The sequence below is a fragment of the Megalops cyprinoides genome, chromosome 13 (assembly GCF_013368585.1).
Source record: "Megalops cyprinoides isolate fMegCyp1 chromosome 13, fMegCyp1.pri, whole genome shotgun sequence".
NCBI classification, from domain to species: domain Eukaryota; kingdom Metazoa; phylum Chordata; class Actinopteri; order Elopiformes; family Megalopidae; genus Megalops; species Megalops cyprinoides.
Genome location: NC_050595.1, coordinates 19741775 through 19760610, shown reverse-complemented (window position 1 = coordinate 19760610; position 18836 = coordinate 19741775). Strand labels below are relative to the sequence as shown.

General features: G+C 43.5%; 1 protein-coding gene across 2 annotated transcripts in view; it reads left to right on the top strand.

Annotated features, from left to right (window-relative positions):
* Window positions 1-1817: 1817 nt before the first annotated feature.
* The window catches only part of LOC118787940 (ras-specific guanine nucleotide-releasing factor 1), a 31988-nt gene continuing 14969 nt past the window's right edge, over window positions 1818-18836 (top strand). For both annotated transcript variants that reach the window (XM_036543721.1, XM_036543720.1), the window contains exons 1-8: window positions 1818-2402; window positions 12157-12263; window positions 14316-14463; window positions 15389-15481; window positions 16352-16605; window positions 16817-16896; window positions 17324-17517; window positions 18658-18767. In XM_036543721.1, the coding sequence (XP_036399614.1) occupies window positions 2127-2402; window positions 12157-12263; window positions 14316-14463; window positions 15389-15481; window positions 16352-16605; window positions 16817-16896; window positions 17324-17517; window positions 18658-18767 (1262 nt within the window). In that variant the 5' untranslated portion in view covers window positions 1818-2126. The remainder of the gene's footprint in view (window positions 2403-12156; window positions 12264-14315; window positions 14464-15388; window positions 15482-16351; window positions 16606-16816; window positions 16897-17323; window positions 17518-18657; window positions 18768-18836) is intronic.

Below are 18836 nucleotides of genomic sequence, written 5' to 3'. Positions count from 1 at the left end.
TTTGTTTGTGTTAACTATGGGCATTATTCTGTGTTTCTTCAATAAATAATAAACCAATACTAAACACATTTTTATTGTAAAAAGGAAGCTAAGTAACTTCACTTGGATAGGGTTGCCTCTTGAACAAATATATAATTTTCTAACAATAGAAAAAGGAAACAAAAAGCAGAAAGAAAACAAATGCCAATTAAAAGTACCATATGGCTAAACTAAATTGGGAAAAGTTATTAAAAGGAAAATATAGCTCGCCTATATTGTATTTTACAACGCAAATACTTTATCAGGGACACAATCAAACATATTCTGCTGTGAGCAGGGCAACCTTCGTCTAAATACTGCGAGGTGTATAAAGACACTTTGGAGATGAGATTTTCTGCAATGTCCCGGATTCGGTAGGGATGCCGTTTTCCGCGTGTGAAACAGAGCTGCAGGCCAGCTCTTCCCGCCATCTGCCTCCTGTCGTTGGACACAAATTTACTGCAGCAAAATCTAGGCGGACCGAGAATGAAACAGCACCGATGACAACGGAACGGGTTCATTTATTGCAAGGAGAAAGGCGGTGGTGGAGGCCGTTCGTTCCGATTGCGTTTGGTTAAATATGGCTCAGTGCAAATCGTTAAGATTTATGCCTTTCCCCTTGATATAATCAGTAAGGTAATTACATAAAAAACGTACTAATCGGACCGTCCCACAGTTTCCACAGTGCATTTCGGCAGACGATACCACGCATTTACACGGCACAAAAAACACTTCACTATAGTTTGTCGATACACAATCGTGAAAATACCACTCCTAGCCATGACAAAAGTTCTCCAGACTGTTTTTGACGATGAGAACATTATTACACATAATGAAAAGTTTAAAATAGGTTTGTGCGCTCATTATTGACCACACACATAATACACATTTTAATTTTCTGTATACTGCAAATGATCTGTGATAGAGTTGTTTTTCACTGAATATGAGACCTGTTGGGTGTTTAAGTGTCCAGTGACAGTGATTAATGATTTTGGAAATGTCTGCGTTATTGGTCGATTTTTTTCTGCAAACCACCGCCTTGTTCCGGAATGAGAACCGTTTCCCAAAATTAATGCATGCCCACCCACCTGTTCATATGAATAGTCAGGCTTTGGAAACCTGCTTATGCGGGTTTGCCAGACAATCAGCTGCCTTATAAGCTGCCGCAACACGTTTGTCGTGTGTTCCTTGATTACCTTGCTGCCTAGTATTGTTTCAACGCCACTGGCGGTCGGGAATTTTTGGAAAGCTATCATGGAAAGCGTACGTGAATGTATGCATACGAAAAGCAACACTTACAGCTCCTTATAACGCTTACTGAATGAAAAATAACAATCAAAATGACCAGATGGTAATAGGTACTGGCTTCTTTTTAGGGACAAGGGGGATATTACGATATAAAATAATTGTCCGTGCTGCTACCGAAAAATATTATTGTTATTATAGTTCAAATCGTGTGCAATGCTCCAAGCTCTTCGATGAATATTGATGCTGATGAGTTCGACTTAAGCAGTGCAAATAACCCTTAACAAAGTCGATACAAAAATGTAGGTTCGAGAATGCTGTATTTTTTGCTGGTTCAATGGCGTTGAAACCTAACGAGACCATCAACATCAAATAATAATGGAGCGCTCTATGAAATTAAAAACTGGTTCTCAACGCTTTGCTTTTGCCGGTTGTGGTTAGTCTCTGTCCGAGGTTCTGAAAATGTGCTTTTTTAAGGATTCGTCACGTGACTGCGCTGCTTCGCTCAACACGCTGAGCTCGGAATTCTGTAGACTTTCACGTGAGGACGCGACAAACGACCTAGTGCACAATTCTCTCCAAGTGAACAACATCGTTAAGATTGCATAAGCCATGCTTTATTTGCTATCCGACATAACTATGACATTTGGATCTTAAAAGGGATTAATGATCATATTTCGGATGGTAGAGTCTTCTCGTTCTTTTTCGTCTATTTTATACAGACGGCAGAGTGATTGCAGCTGATGGGCATTTTTGGTCTGTAGTTCGTTGCTTATCGAGAAAGTGCACGTTGGTTTGGTGGTCTAGCGTTGGGAAGATGTAAGGATCAACAAGCTATTTTGCCCAGCGGCTTCGGAACCAAAATGCAGAAAGGAATGCGTCTCAATGATGGCCATGTCACCTACCTGGGTCTTTTGGCAAAGAAGGATGGCACGAGGCGAGGCTGTTTGAGCAAAAAGAGCTCAGACAACACAAAATGGCACACGAAGTGGTTCGCTTTGCTGCAGAACATGCTGTTTTATTTTGAGAATGATTCCAGCTCGCGGCCCTCGGGATTATACCTGTTGGAGGGTTGCGTGTGTGACCGGTCACCATCACCCAAACCCTCTCTATCAGCCAAGGAATGTTTGGAAAAACAGGTAGGAAGTTAACGACACATAGCGTATTGCATGTCAGTTGTGTGTTTGAATGTTTGGGTACCTTTAGGTGGTGGGTAATTGGGGTGTCTGGGAGGTGGTGGTGGGGGGTGTGGGGGGGAGGGGGTTAAACAACCCTAATGATAGAATAAAGCAGCATGATAAAAGGCTGACATGCATGTGGCACTGTATATCTCCTTTCATAAGAGTGTATGCTTGCATTATTTCTTGTGTGGAATGGAGGATGCATCTCGAGTGGTTCAGAAGAGAGATCGCAGGAGACCGTTGTAACTACAGTTTATCAATTTATGCACAGAGTGCTGTACATCGATGTCTTTCTATCACAAACTTGCTTCGTGTAGGCAATCTGGAATTAATGCACACGCTTTTCTCGGACTTTTTCCTTATCACCATTATCATCAGTATCTTCAAATGATACCAACGGCCAACTGGAATTTCATTCCACCCCAGTTTACACAGCGTATGATAGTATGAGCATCTGTTTAATTGATTGTTTATGTTATCGCTTTATTGGTTTCACCCGAAAAAAATTGGAAACGTATGGGGTTGTTCAGTTTTGCATGTAACACTAATCGCCAAATAATGCTGACTGTCATTACTTTGATTGTAGAATAATCTCTTTTTGGTAAAAACAAAAACAAAACAAACAAAAATGTAGTTTAATTGCACTAATGAAATTGCACAAACTAAATTGGCTATTGAAAGGGGCAAAATCCGAAATTCGACTCGCATGTTAAACGTCAAATTGTGATGATTCTTTCATTTACTTCAAGGGACAAATGAGGCTAAATAAAGCAGTTTCCGAAGTCTCAACGTCGCCATCCTGCGGAGAGCAGGTGTAGCGTCACAGTCTGTTTGACGTATTGATTAAATTCCGTTGATGTTGGTATTAATAGCATCTTACCTTGGCAACTGCGCCTGCTCGCGGTTTTCGACGGCAAGTGGCTCTTTAATGTTTGCATATGTTTAATACGATTTATGTTCAGATATTTTGTATTTTATAATATTGCATTGACTCATACAATAATATATATACTCAGTAAATGGAGAAGGGAAAGCCATTTGCGCTATCAGTGGACAAGCCCTACTTGAATTTGACAAAAGATAAGACGCAGCTTTTTTTTAAAATGCATTCTAATTAAATCACATATCACGCATTAATATTTATGCATGGCATTTCCAATATTCATAGCATACTATTAAATGTTCACACAATCACATCAACCAAAAACTCCCTAATACGCAGAAGGAACGTAACATATTAAAAGCTGGAATTTGTCGAATAAACACTTTCAACGTTGCACTGCTAAAATGATTCCTTTTTGTCCTGGCGTGTAATGTATAACGGCATAACGTGTGTCTTCAAAAGTGATCGGCCATAGGCTCTGCATCTCTGTATAAATAGATACAGTATCATGCGAGAGTCATCGCAGAGGGACGAGCAGTTTTCCCAGGGCCTGTTGGTCAGATGGTGTTATGCGTTTGTTTTGACTGTGCTTGTATCAGGTAGAGCTGAGACAGGGAACCTGGTGTCTGCAGGTGGTTCTGACAGCTCGCCCGCCTGATTGATAATGATGCGGACTCGGGGCTGCAGTTCCTGTCCTTTTAGCTGCTGCACGTAGCGCTGCGATCCAGCGCGAGACAGGACCCCACAGCCGCCAGCAGCTGTGCCCGCGCTGACACAGCTGCATGCAGCACTGCGTCGGTCTCTCTCGTGTCTATACAGTTCCACTTTCTGGATAAAGATTCTGAGAAATTCACTCCTGGGCACGGTTCCAGTGTACATATCAATAACGTCACACCCGTGCACAAAGTGCTAAACAGAATGCAACAACGTCCATTTTTGAAGGTTTCTTCATTTTAGAGGAACTACAGGACGTTACTCTGTCCTAATCACTGATGAGATCTAATCACCTGATGGGGCTTTGCTGTTTCAGTCACAGAATAAAACACAGAGTGATCCTAGAGGCATCCGTAGCTAAAAAGCCTATTTAGGAATACAAAGGGAATAGATGATTTCTGCAGATATTTTGACATGGCAAAGCTCGGGGCCCATTCCTTGAACCCGAGCATGGCTGTTTGCAAGGCTCTGTAAGGTGGGTGAGGAGCAGCTGCAGGAGGCTCCAGTATATTTCAAACACTCCTTGCTGTGGCGAGGGGCTGGTGGTCCCAGGGTGCCTCCCATTTTTGTCTCTGGGTAAAGGGGGTGGGCCCAGAAGGTCTCCGCTGCTGCTGCTATTGGGTAGCGGGGGAGGTGGGGGTGGGTGGGGGGGCATGCAGAAGGACTAGCTGCTGACGCTGTAGGTGATGTCTGTGTATGGGGGGGGGTGTAGAACTATTGATTGGTGCTAGACGGTGGGTTCCAGGGCAACAGGTGGCAGACGGTGGGGTGGGGTGGGGGGTATTTGGAGGGGGGGGGGATCAGCGTAGGTGGGCAGGGGGCGCACAGTTCACCTGGCGAGGACAAGGAGATCTCCCAGCCAACGTACCGCCCGTATGTGGGCTGGAGGGCCGTCAGCATTCTAATTAAAAGAGCATTAGAGCTGCTTCACAAGAGCAAAGGGAATAATCATTCCATCATTGATTGATTCCTTCATTTAACTGATAAACAGAATAGAGATTCCTGCTCCTCCACCCCCTCACCACCCTCCTCTCTGGAAGGGCCGTTTCCATCAAAAAGAAACTCTTTCCCTCCATTGTAACAGTGAATAATATTTTGTTTAAATAAATGAAACCCTATGCTCACTTGCAAGAAGGATAAAAAGAAAAATATGATCAAATGATCATCATTATTCATCACTGATCAGCAATGATCAACTTTACATATGACCTATATTTCTAACATAGTTATTCAATCATATTTTGAAATCTTCTTTCATGCTCTCACAAGTGAATCTGTTTTGTTTTGGTTTGTTTTGCATAAGCTTCTTGATCATGCAGTCAACTGGCCAAAAACATGTACCCTAGGTTCAATCAACATTTCATTCAATCCTAGAGTTTGCCATGCATCGTTTGAATTGTTTTTAAATACAATTTTGTTCCATTAATTTTGGTGATGGCCAAATTGCAAAACTATATTTTGCAATAAAAATTGTTGATTGGATCCAGGAGCAGGTTGCATTGGTTGAAGGTCAACACAGACCATAATAGAACATCAAAATAATACTAATTTAATATTAATATTTAATATTATTTAATATTATTATTAAGGTAACACAAAATGAAATGCATATTGATTTCCAAAAAAAAAAGAACTCTAATTTGTTCAGTTGTGCCACACTCAGACTAAGAAGCCTCGATTTTTACACCGAGTGCTACCCTTTCTCTTGCGTCCCTTGTAGCTTTTTTGGAAAAGCACACAGCATATACATGTCAGGAGACAGCGCTACACCAGGCATTAACATACCGTAGAAAGGTCAGCCACCAGAGGCAGAGCTGCTGTGCTGACAGCCTCAATTGTTCTGGCGAGAAGCAGCTGCATAAAACCGGGCCTGAAAGCAAGTCAAAATCGCTTTGTAACACAAGCGTCTGAACCGCATCCGGAATGACAGGCTCGCATGTAGCCCGCTCCGAGAAATTTGGTTCAACAGCGATTTCAGCAAATTCAGCGGCGTAACGGTGCGCATTATGCATGCGTGTTTGTGTGTGTGTGTGTGTGTGTGTGTTTGTGTGAGAGAGACAGAGATAGAGATAGAGCGAGAGAGAGAGAGAACATGTTGTGTGTAAATATAATATGCATGCCCATGTGAGAAAGAGAGTGTATGCATGTATGTATTTGTCTGTGTATGTGGCAGTGTGTTTTCTAGAAATTGTTCTATTTAAAGATCACTTGTGTTTGTGTGTTTGTGTTTGAGTGCATGTGTTAGTGTTGGTAAGAATTGTTCTGTTTAAATATTGCATACATATGTGTGTGTGTTATTGCATTTGTGTATGCATGTACTTGTGTGGGTATGTGATTGAGAAGATGTTCTGTACAAACATGGTGTGTGTGTGAGACAGAGAGAGAGGAGACATTGGTGAGCTTTGCTATAGTGCTCCATATGTTTAATGCACTGAAGCATCCCTGTTGTACCAGAACACTGCATTTCTTCCAGTAAGAGGGGGAGTCAGGTGTTCAAGTCACAAGATCAGGACACACAGTGGCCACCAGGCAGGGTGGGCTGTCACATGACCAAAGACAACCCATACACCTCAAGGTCATGTGACCACAGACATCCCATAAATCTCAAGGTTTTCTTTTCTCTCCACTCATATAATTTTGTGCACCTATCTTTTCAAGTAAGTATATACTGTTTCCTGAATGTAAATTGTAATTAAAGAACAAAAGGACCCCTTTTGTTATTTTAAGAGGGCTCCCAAGTGGCTCAGTCAGCTAGATGCTCGTTAGTCGAGGTTCGAAACTGGCCACGTCATCTGCCAGTAATGACCGGGAAGCCCCAGCAGCAGATAAAATTAGCTTCATTCCATTGGGGATAAGGGTGGGCAGGGCAGACCAGTGTAGGCTAGGGTGCCCTCGACACACCACTCTGAAAGAGGGCGCCAGCTCAGATGACAGTCACCTTACCCTGCGGTTCTGCAGTGCAGAAGTTGTCAGGGTCAGATGAGCTTAAGTAGTACAACTGGCAATTACCAAAGCTGGGAGAAGAAAGAGAGGAAAATGCCAAAAAACTGAAAGTATTGCAAAAGCTGATAATATGAGAATAAGAAACAGTAGCTGGTGAGCTTGCACCTAGAGAAAGCCTCCAAGCTTTGGTTTACGTTCCTCTTGCACAACTAAAGAGGTGTGCAAATATCCTGACCCCTGGGATTCAATCAACATTTGCCCTTAATTTTATGAATAAATTATTTAAAAATCTTACTTTGTACTAATACAGATATGATCCTTCTGAAGAAACACTTACATTTACATAGGCTTACATATATACAGCACATGCATGTATACATATATATACTGTATATATATAATGCCATTAAAACTGCTACAGACAGTGTAGGATATGAACACAGACTCTTGACTAGATGGCAGGTACTGTACCTGCCGCCTCTCACTACGCCACCAAATTTCTTGGACCGAATTGTTCCACTTTTTTTTAAATGTCCTTATTCCCCATTTAGAAACAACTACGTTCGAGTCCACGGTCGCCACGGCAACCACCATTTGCATCTGAAAAAGTGATGTGGAGAGGGCCACAGAATGCAGGCTTGCACAGCTCTGGTGCTGCGCCTCACTTATTAATTGAAATGCTATTTGAACAAAATTTGTTTTGTGCCACACGACATCTATGTGGGGGCAATGGGGTATTGAGTTATTCCCCTGAGGAGAACAGGGATGCAGTGGCTATAAGAGATTGAGTAGACAGGGGTAAACAGTAATGCCAATTGAAAAAAATAAACACTCTGGAAACACATACAACACTGTTAAATTTAAGGATTGTATTACATTTAAAGTAAAGTTGTGTCAGACAGGTATAATGGCAAATTTAAAAAAAAATCATCTTTTGCCTTCAGTTATAGCAGGAGTTGCCATTGCTTATTTCCCAAATCGTTATGTTCATGGATAATCAATTTGTCTGATACTGTATATAAGCACACTCAATTAGCAAATGAATGGAGCAGGATGTATTGGTGATCACAGCCCAGTTACTTTTACAGAGCTATGAGATGTACTCTTAAGGACTACCAGACTGGTAAGCAGATAAATGGCAAATGAAACACAGACATCATGCAATTTTACATCATGGCATTGAAAATCACATGACTAATCAGAGCAAAATACAACAACTGGGTACTGGCATCTGCCTTACCACTGTAGTGCTGGGCTGCGGGGCCCTTCTTATTTCTTAACTCATAATCATTTGATTATTCATAAATGTATTACTTCATCCGAAAAATAAACAGCTGTGAAAGAAAGCTGTTTTGTTTAGATATTGCACAATGGTTGACATTAAATGAATGCAAATTCTGATATTCAGTGAAGCTTTTGCTATGGCGTAGCTCCAGTGCTGCTGATTCAACTGCAATTAAAGTTCTACCAGCACTACCGTCATCTGAGGGCAATTTGCCTTTGAGATGATTGACAGCGATATCACATTGACACCTTGAGTTCTTGCAGGCATCACCACCTAATTTCATTGTGTTGTGGGTAGTATTATGGCACGCATTTATGAAAACAGGGTAACCAACTGAATGCGTTCGATGGTGTGATATCCAGCACATAAGCGGACTGGGTTAAGCAGACACTTAAAGCCTTTCTCTTCTTCCTTGAAAAGAGAGGAAGGGACAATGTAGTCCACAAGTGCGCAACCCCGATAGAGATAGACGGCAGACTGAATGGCTAATGAAGGTGGAGGTGGAAACGTACCAAGCAGCGAATAAAGACCAAGGCCATCTTTACAGGCACGGAGAAACATCTGCATGGCACAGATTAGAGCGGGTTTATGCTCAGCGCTGCCAAAGGATGCCAGAGGAAAGATGTTTTTAGCGCAGGCCAAAGCGGATGCAGAGAACGCCAGCGAATCGATTCGCGGTTCGGCCCGCTGTGTACATGAAAACACACAGACAGCTCCTCTGGCCTTTTACAGACACATAAATATTAGCAGGGAAAAAATGCAAACATTCTGGAAGCAGGTCTAATTTGTTTTCTTGTACGCACTTCACAAATGCGTATTTCGGCCCCTTTCGATTGCAGCCTTGTCTGTATCATGATATCGTCAGATAAGGTTGAACCGGAGGGAAGCTGATAAAGATGCATTTCCGAGAGCTGAGAGGAGAAGAGTGTTGCCGATTTATTCACATTAACCTGTTGCAGTCTGTACTCCTCGGGTAAAAGAATCAGTCATTATTCTGATTCCTTTTTACCGTACTGTTAATGGAAGATATTAGTGCTTCCGTCAGACCAGGTGCAGCAGTGTTATTGTTTGTGAAGGGGTTTGGAAGCATCTATCCCTTCATTCACTCGTCAGCTAACATAACTGTCAAATCAAATCTGAACCTTTATCAGAACATGTTTCAGTCTGTTAATTATTATTATTTATTCATTAATTTACTTGTTCAGTTATGAAAAAGCTAGTCCTTACATCACAACAGGATTCAATGCATATCACAGGAGCAATAAAAAGAAGAGCAAAGGTATAAGTCACAGTGAATCACTTCATTAACACAGTGAATGTGAATGAAGAACTGCTGAAAAACAGCACTGAAGCATGAGCATTGCATGATAATGGTAACTTTTTAGCATATACATATAGCCACACGATCATCCTTAGGACCAATATACCTGCGTCATACTTAAGTTGACATTTGAATTGTTAGCAAAATCATTTCAGCTCCATGATTTCAAGCTGTCAGCGAAGGTTCCAGTGGTTGCATAAGAGACCTCAGATATTGCGGGAGGGGTTCTGTTTCCGTGGTCTCTGGCACACATTTCCTCCACGGGCTCGTTTGTAGTGTGCAGTTTCTCCTTGAGGGGCTCGGTGAAAAAGCAGCCTTTGCAGCATTGCTGCTGAAGCTGACGGGATGATATGTTTGGTCGACTCGTTTGGAAGGTCATGAGTTGCTGGCTGTCTTTTTCTGTCACAGGTCGAATCTAACATGAACAAGAATGATGAGTGATTGCTCATTCAGTGTGTTTCATTCCCTTGTGCCGCCCTGGCCAACAGGCAACTTTTGCTGGGTTAAAAATAAATAAAAAATCAATTATAGCCCATGGTGTCTTCCACACAGCCCCCTGCTGCTACCGCACAACTTCCACCCTGCTGTGTGGTAGCCCAGCTCGGGTTTATTTCTGGTGTGTTGCTTCAAGATTTCTGTCCTATCTGGGCATAAATTAGTCACTAGTCTCACAGAGCAGACTTCTGACCCAGTCCAGAATCTTTTGGGCTACACAGTTCTGGTATGGACACACAGTGTGATAATCACAGCTATTACAAATGAATTGTTGCAGGCAGTTGTTTGCTGTTTTGTCTTATGCTGTCACAATGATTAACAGGGTGGGGGGCTGGGTGAAGCTTGGGATTAGAGATAAGGGAGGGGGATTGGGGGAGAGGGGTGAGGTTGAAATGAGGGCATGGGGCACTAGAGGGTCATGAGGTATGCTGTGGAATAAGGACCCTGCTGGGTGCTGTTCCATCTGGTGTCAGGGTAGACAAGCCCCCAGGGGTCCCTGAATCCAGACGGAACACCAGGGTGAGTCAGCTCACAGAAAGACACCAGGAAAGAGGACATCCGTTGACACCATGGAGTCACACAATCACACAGCACACACACACACACACATACTGTATATGTATGAATACACACACACGCAAGCAAAGCACAAATGGACACGCACAAAAGCATGCACACGTATACATATACACACATAACCACGTGTGCATACAGAGTTCCACACACCCAATTATAAAAACATGCAGGCATACACGTACACAATAACACACAAACAAACAGTCGTGCATGCACGCATACATTCAGAAAAAGGGGGTGCCAGGGGCCTTTTTGTGGATTTGTCTTTAGCATGGCACACAAATTACACATAGTGCCACATGATGGTTGTGATGTGCTATTGGACTGAAAGCCTTCAAAGGGCTTTACCTGAGAGGAGACATGAGCAGGCCTGCCTCAGCCCAATAAGCCAAAATTTAACATATCATATCCATTAAGGATCCCTGAAAGGGTTTACCACATGAGATAACCTCATACTGTTTTGTACGAGATTTCTGTGTTAGCCCTTCTGCCTTTAAACAATTGACCTGGGCAGAGATGGAGTGACACTGAAATAAAATCCATTAATTTCTGCACTTTGACCTTTACACGGTACAAATTTTCATTTGTAATTTAATTAATGTTGGTACCGTTTTTGGTGGTTTCTGTAGTTCTTTATGTTTTCTTTTGGTTACGTAGACATATACTAAATATACACAGAAAGACTCTCAGGCCTCCTGAGGAGAAAAATGCATGCTGATGATCAGCTCTGGTCCTCCTCCCATTGTTCCACAGGGGCGTTGCAGCGCAGAGCTACAGACGAGGATCTGTGGGAATTAAGTCTGGGAGAACGGCAGGACAGGGCTGACATAAAATGGAGCGAGGCCGGAAGTGCAGGGGCTTAGTTGCTAGGTAACAGGTAGCGTACGATTATGTAACGGTCTTCCAGCCTGTGCATCTCGTGGCTTTCCTCATGGGAGCAGAGGAATCCATAACCACCTCCTCCACCCAGCCGCTGCTCCCAGCTCTACAGCACCTCCCTTCCATGCAGAGGCTGCGCTGTTTCAGATAAAGCGTGAGAAAAAAGAGCAGTCATTTCTCTAATGCTTGTAAGCTAACGGCAACAGCCCAAGCCATCACTTGTCTATTTACAGTGAATGTCCTGATTCCATGTGAAAGCCACGGTGGAAGTGTTGGATTATAAGGGCGCATCCAAATCACAGGCTAAATACATGAGTTGCAGCAGGTTACTGTGGAAGGTGACGTGTGACTCAGCAAATCACAGGTTAGCGGTTAGCGCCTTCCACCGCTGCAGAGAGGATGAGAATGACCAGGTGGATGACCATGGCAGGGTGTGGACAGGAGAGATTAAGCTTTCAGTGCAGCTAAAAATGTGCTACATAACAGTGGCAGGTCTAAATGGGTGTGACATACTGGTCTTTGACAGTTCTGATCTTGCTGTGATGTGCAGCAGCAGGAAAGGGCCACTGCTCTGTCCCTCCCTATTGAGAACTCTGTCCTTCTGTGTGCTCCCTAGTATTACTTCACCGTCAACTTCAACCACGACAACCAGAAGGCCCTGGAGCTGCGGACGGAGGACGTGAAGGACTGCGACGAATGGGTGGCAGCAATAACACATGCCAGGTATAGTGCTGTGCCACCTCTGTCTCCGACACCTGTCTGCCAGGCCACTGCAGTTTCACAGTCATGATCCCAGGAAAAAAAAGAATAAGTGCAGTCCTACTGCAAAACAGTTAAGGTGCTGTGTTTTCTCGATAGTTATGATCACTGTCTAATGGAAACATCTTTTTCTTGCTTAAATGGCAGACAATCATCTTTTTCTTGCTTAAAAAGGGGTATGAATATATTTGAATGCAACTGTGTGTGAGGTTTCCACTTGACCAACATCATGACAGTGATTGAAACACATGACATGTTCGAAAAAGTTACTTCCAAATTTTTTAAATTGGCAAAAGTCCTGAGACGATTTGGAATGGGAGAACGTATTTATTTGAAGGTACAAAGCCAACTCCAAGGGAGTGCTCCCATCTAACCCCCATTGGGCAAGGTGAAGTGGGCAGGGAACCGTGTGAGATAGACCCCAAGGCAGTGGCCCCTTCAAGGGAGAATTATAAAGGCTTGACATGTCCAACCAAATACTTTCCCTGGGCTTTGTTTCCTCCGTGTGTCTTCTGATATATTGTCTTAAGGGATTATGTGACCTGAAATAGACTATTCAGTGTACCCTGTTAAAGTGACCCATGGGCATCAATAAAGGTCAAAGGGCCCATTATTCAGGCACACTGCAGCAGTAATCAATCTGTCTCTGACATCACCAGAGAGGAGAATGGGAGCCTCAAGCACTCTCAGGGAATGTATCTCAGTAACCAATCCCCACAGAGAGGAAGATCTGAGATATGCTTCCATCTCATCAGCAGCACTGGTAAACATTAGCCGCACGCTAAAGGGCAGGGCTGGATGACATGGGGGCTCACAGCAATTCTCACGTTCGTAATGTTTGACGAGGAGGAGAGAGGTGCCTCCTGCTCATTAACAGGAATTAACCCCAGTCCAGCTTTGGGAACTCGGGAGTTATGAGCCATTTCCTCGGAGTTTACAACAAATAACAGTGCAAGCAAACAAAAAAGGGTGAACATGGAGCACAGAGTCTTATCAAGCACCCGAAACCATCAAGGAGTAAAGACAGCATTCGTCGATGTCTTTGCTCAGAGGCTCCTTGTATCTTCTGATCTTTTATATTTTGTCATTTTCCTCTAGTGTGACCTACAGAAGTAAGAATACAAAGGGCATCCAATAAAGTTGAAGAAACAAGGGAACATACTGAACACAACAAATAACATCTGACCATATCTCAACCCCTCTCGCAGCACAGGTGGTAACTAGTGTTACTGCAAATACATAAGTGCTACAGTAATTAATTAATTAGTGCGATCATTATTTTTAGATTTGTACTCTAAATTAATCTCATATGTTATTATCTTATACATCTTGTTGTATCCGTGAGTAATTCATGAAAATATATGATTAATAAATATTATTATCTGGCAAAAAAAAATGTCTACATACCTACTTTATGGAGGTACATTAATTTGGTTAAGACAACCTTTCAAATCTATTAATAACTGTCCAAAATCATTCTCAGATATTGTAAAAAAACTACAAAACAGGTATACACACACACACACACACACAGATCCAGGAGTCCAGAGTCTCTAGAAGTGGCTGCTCCTTGGTGGTCATTCTCTCACTGCACCTTCAGTAGTCATGAGTAAAGTGAATTCACACAAAAGGGCTTCACATATCCTCAGTAAGGCTCTCCGCAATAACTGCTTGTATTCAATCTCCTGTTGAATAGAAAGAACTACACTACCTTCTTGTAAATTCAGTCTTGCAGAATAAAAAGCATCAGATGTTAATCTGCACATTTGCTTGTTCAGAGCACTTCCTGTGATGTTCCCCATTCTAAAAGAGCAGGCTGTTAGGGTATCAGCGCCTCCTCTATCACTGCTATAACTGTGGTTAAACCAGGGCAACAAGGTAATATTGTGATAAGGTGCTACAGTGTGTGTGTGTGTGTGTGTGTGTGTGTGTGTGTGTGTGTGTGTGTTTGTGTGTGTGTGTTTGTATGTGTGTTTGCACCTGTGTACATGATTGTGTGCATGTATGTGTGTCCAGTTACAGGAACCTGGCCACGGAACACGAGACCCTCATGCAGAAGTATCTCCACCTCCTCCAAATCGTGGAGACAGAGAAAACAGTTGCTAAGCAACTTCGACAACAGATTGAGGATGGGGAAATAGAGATTGAGCGCCTAAAATCGGAGGTAACTTGCAATTCTCCTTTATTGGTTATATATTCTCTCAATCTCCAATATCGACTAGAAAGCTCATTCAGTTCACAGCTGTCTCAGCTTTTTTATAACCAGAAAGACAAAATTTCAATAAAATATTGGTTAGGGAAAATGTGGAATTATTTTAGAACAAATGGGAGGAAACTCGGGACTGAGCAGGGTTCTCTGTAATATAAAATCTCTCCAGCAGCTTTATTTTCCCCCGATGTATTCTTTAAAAAAACAGATCAAATAGTCATTTCTCTTTAATGTGCAAATGAAATGATGGTCTGAATATACATGAATCAGACTCCATTGTACCTGCTGCAGCCTCTCTCTACAGCATGGTAATAAACTCTTTCAGTCAATACAAAGTAAATAGGGACACTTACCCATCAGGCACTGCCCGGCTGATCCAAGCTCTTTTTATAGCATCACAGAGGCGCATTTGGTTTTGCAAGTGATTTAAATCTTACTTTCTCATGTGTGCATACTGAGCAATACATTGCATATTCTCTTTTATAACCTTTTCATTTTGGCAAAACAAATATATAGTGACAACAATGTCACATCAGTAAACTAATTTATTTTGTCGGTTAGGCCTCTGTTCAGTCAGGCAACATCGCAGTTTCTCCTGTGCTTTCAGTAATAAATTCAAGAAAATGTTTGTTATTGCTTTTCTTATGCAACATTTTGAGTTTGGTAGCTGAAATTAATAAGATGTCATGTCAGAAAGCAAAAAAAGTTAAGTCTTGCCTTAAATTGTTACAGAAAGCTAAGACCAAAGTCATTAGATTAAAGTAGATAAGAGACTTGCTTGATAAATAACCGAACGTTAGGAGGTCAGTCTGGGAGGGGAAGGAGTCTAGCCAGGAAGAAGGACGTGTTGATATGATGGTTTCATGGTTCCCTGTGCCAGATTGCAGGACTGCTGAAAGACAATGAGAAGATCCAGTCCAACCCGACGGTGCCACCCAGCGAAGATGACTCAGAAATCAAGAAGATTAAAAAAGTAAGCAGAGGCCTCTATTGTTTTGCATATGGCCTTGTTGCTTTAGACTGAGTGGCTACAATGGTTGAGGGTTTGCAGCCCAAACGGAAAACACTTGAAAAAAGCATAAGCACATATAAAAATATTTCCCAAAATATTTTCCATGCTTTCCCGGAGAAAAACGGTGGTCAGCCCTAATGGGTATCGCTTCATGTGGTCTGCCCAGTGGCAATGCGAGAGTAAGGTTTCACAACCCCCAAAGATTGTGAAACTCTCGTGTTTTCAAAAAGGCAACATTCTGAACCAATCAAGTCTTTTGATTGGTTCACAGTAGTGACTGATAGCATGTTGTAGTACCACCCATTTATGGGTTCACAAAGCCTCATTCACTGGTCCAGTTTTTATAGGATCTATTATTTGTGCGTCTGAAAGCTTTCCAACACAGGTTCAGTGGAGTTCACTAGTGTGAAAAAACTACATAAGGAGCCATCACCCTGTAGAGAAAGACAGTGATCAGATTGTTTGACTTTGGACCTTGGTCCAGTGCATTATATGTATCTACTGGTGTTCTGCAGGAATGGCAGGGGTCGCAGTCCACAGACTACAGCACACTAGCCCTGTTACATTGGTGCCATGACCTGGATAATGAGACTGATGGCTATCAGTGAGCTGAGGTTGCTGTGGAGGTTTAGAGGAGAGAGTGCAGTGGGAGCAAGCACATGATCTATAGCAGGAAGAACAATATGATTAATTACCTTGACTGGGGACCTTAGTCTGTACCTTAGTGAGTTGATTGTATCCCTTGGTGTGGCATAAGGACACAACCTGTGGTAGATGTTAGACCCCCAGTTACACCTGTGTACGAGGGCCTTCTCCCTGATTGGATGGCAGGTGCAGAGCTTCCTGCGAGGCTGGATGTGCCGCAGGAAGTGGAAGACCATCATCCAGGACTACATCCGCTCGCCGCACGCGGAGAGCATGCGCAAACGCAACCAGGTGGTGTTCAGCATGCTGGAGGCGGAGGCCGAGTACGTGCAGCAGCTGCACATCCTGGTCAACAACTTTCTGCGGCCGCTGCGCATGGCTGCCAGCTCCAAGAAGCCTCCCATCACCCACGACGACGTCAGCAGCATATTTCTCAATAGGTACAGATTTCTGCTGTAGAAGCTGACCTTGCACAGATGCACACAGGCACGAATGCACACACAAATGCCTATTTAAACAGTGCATGTTCTTTTGTGTACACACGCACATACACTTACACAAAATGTCCCACGCATGATTCAACAGAACAACCCTTTTGAACACCTGTTGAAAGGGACTACACACTGATGGTTCATTGACTTTATTCTGCAGTGAAACCATCATGTTCCTGCACCAGATATTCTACCAGGGGCTAAAGGCGAGGATAGCGAGCTGGCCAACGCTAGTGCTGGGTAAGAGCATTCACTCTGTACACCCCTGCCCCACTGGGGCCAGCAGGGGGCGCTGTCTTTGATGCGGGGGTTCCTATTCCTGCAGATGACAGGGATCATGGGGCATAAAAAAACTACAGGATCACAGAAGATCAGTCAGCATCCTGCCCTTTTCAAGCTGGGGAGCAGGATCGAACAACAGAGATCTGTGTCCCAAAGGACTCATGTGGTTTCTCAATAATTAAACCGTTCACAGTTACATCCGCAGTTCTCTGAAAAGGTCTCTTAACATCCAATAGGCACCTGTTTTCCAATATTTATTTGTTAGTCAACAGATTTGAAATTCCAATTTGTACAGCGAACCCAGGGATTACAGGTTTATAGATTATTTTTCACCTTTGTCGCTCCCCCTTTTGATGACCAGCATGAATTGCTCTTATCTCTGCAGCTGACCTCTTTGACATCCTGCTGCCAATGCTGAACATCTACCAGGAGTTTGTGCGAAACCACCAGTACAGCCTCCAGATCCTAGCCCATTGCAAGCAAAATCGAGATTTCGACAAGCTGCTGAAGCAGTACGAGGCCAAGCCAGACTGTGAAGAGCGGACCCTGGAGACCTTTCTCACCTACCCCATGTTCCAGGTGAGTGCCCACCCCCACGTAGTTCCCTTCTCACACACTCACACACACACTACCCAGGCACTTCCCAAACACGCCTACCACACTCCACACACTCTCCCCTTTACCTGTCCACTCCCCACCACACTCCCTAAAACACTGCATACTGGTCACACCCACAAACCTCCCCTCAGACCTACCAAGATACCCTACCACACAGTCCTCACATATTCTCCTCACACTTCTCACAATCGTGCACACTTCCACACTCCCTTGCAATCTCTGCATGCTCCCAACACACTCCCAACACACCACACACCCATGCCTCACACATTCCTCACACACTCCCCCATGGCTCCCATGTCTGCCCTCCATTGAGAGTAGAGCTTCATTTCACATAATTGCATCTTCACTCTCACACCAATATGTTCTCATGTGCGGATGCATCGGTTATACTGCATTTTATGTCTTCAGCATTTCATTTACCAGTCATTACCGTGATTACATTTTGCTCTTCTGTGTGATTTCATCTGATTACACATTTCTGTTCATTAACCAGTATTCTAATACAAGTATATGTGCTCGTCCAATTACAGAAAGTGCATTAGCCAAGGCCCTGTAGGTATGTCCACAATGTTTGTGTGTGTGTGTGTGTGTGTGTTATTGGGTCAGCTGTGGACAAATTGGCTCAACAGCAGCCTTCACTGTATGGACAGTCCCCTGCTGATCAGCGCGTGCTTTAAACTCTAAGTGCACTTCAGAGCTTACCTCTCCTCCTTGTATTTCTCCTCTGTTCCTGGCCTGTCAGCACCGCCACAGCCCTGACTGAGACAGCAGCTTTACCTCCGACTACCACACTGACCTACTATATCAGCGATTTATTTAATATCGCTGAATTTCTCTCCATCGTCTCATTTTCATAACCACTTACCCCAGTGGTTCAGAGGTACGCTGTTGTATAATGTCTTTATTTGGCGAGGCAAGCAGTTTCAGTGCAGTCCACAAGGGCTTGCTTTGACGCTTTATGCTCTGCTGTGCAGGTAATAATTTGGTGCTGATGGTGCTGTATCCATCCTGAATGTGTGTAGCGCCCCTCTGTGGGTTTTGGGGGTACTGCCAGGACCCTGTGTCACCCTTTGTCCACTGTGCTTTCCTCCTGCGCAGATCCCACGCTACATCTTGACCCTCCACGAGCTGCTCGCCCACACACCCCATGAGCATGTGGAAAGGAACAGCCTGGACTACGCCAAGTCCAAACTGGAGGAGCTGTCCAGGTAAGCCCGGCCCCCATGCCCCCATCCCTCCTTCCCTCCCTTAACCAATGAGAGAGTATGACCTGGCTG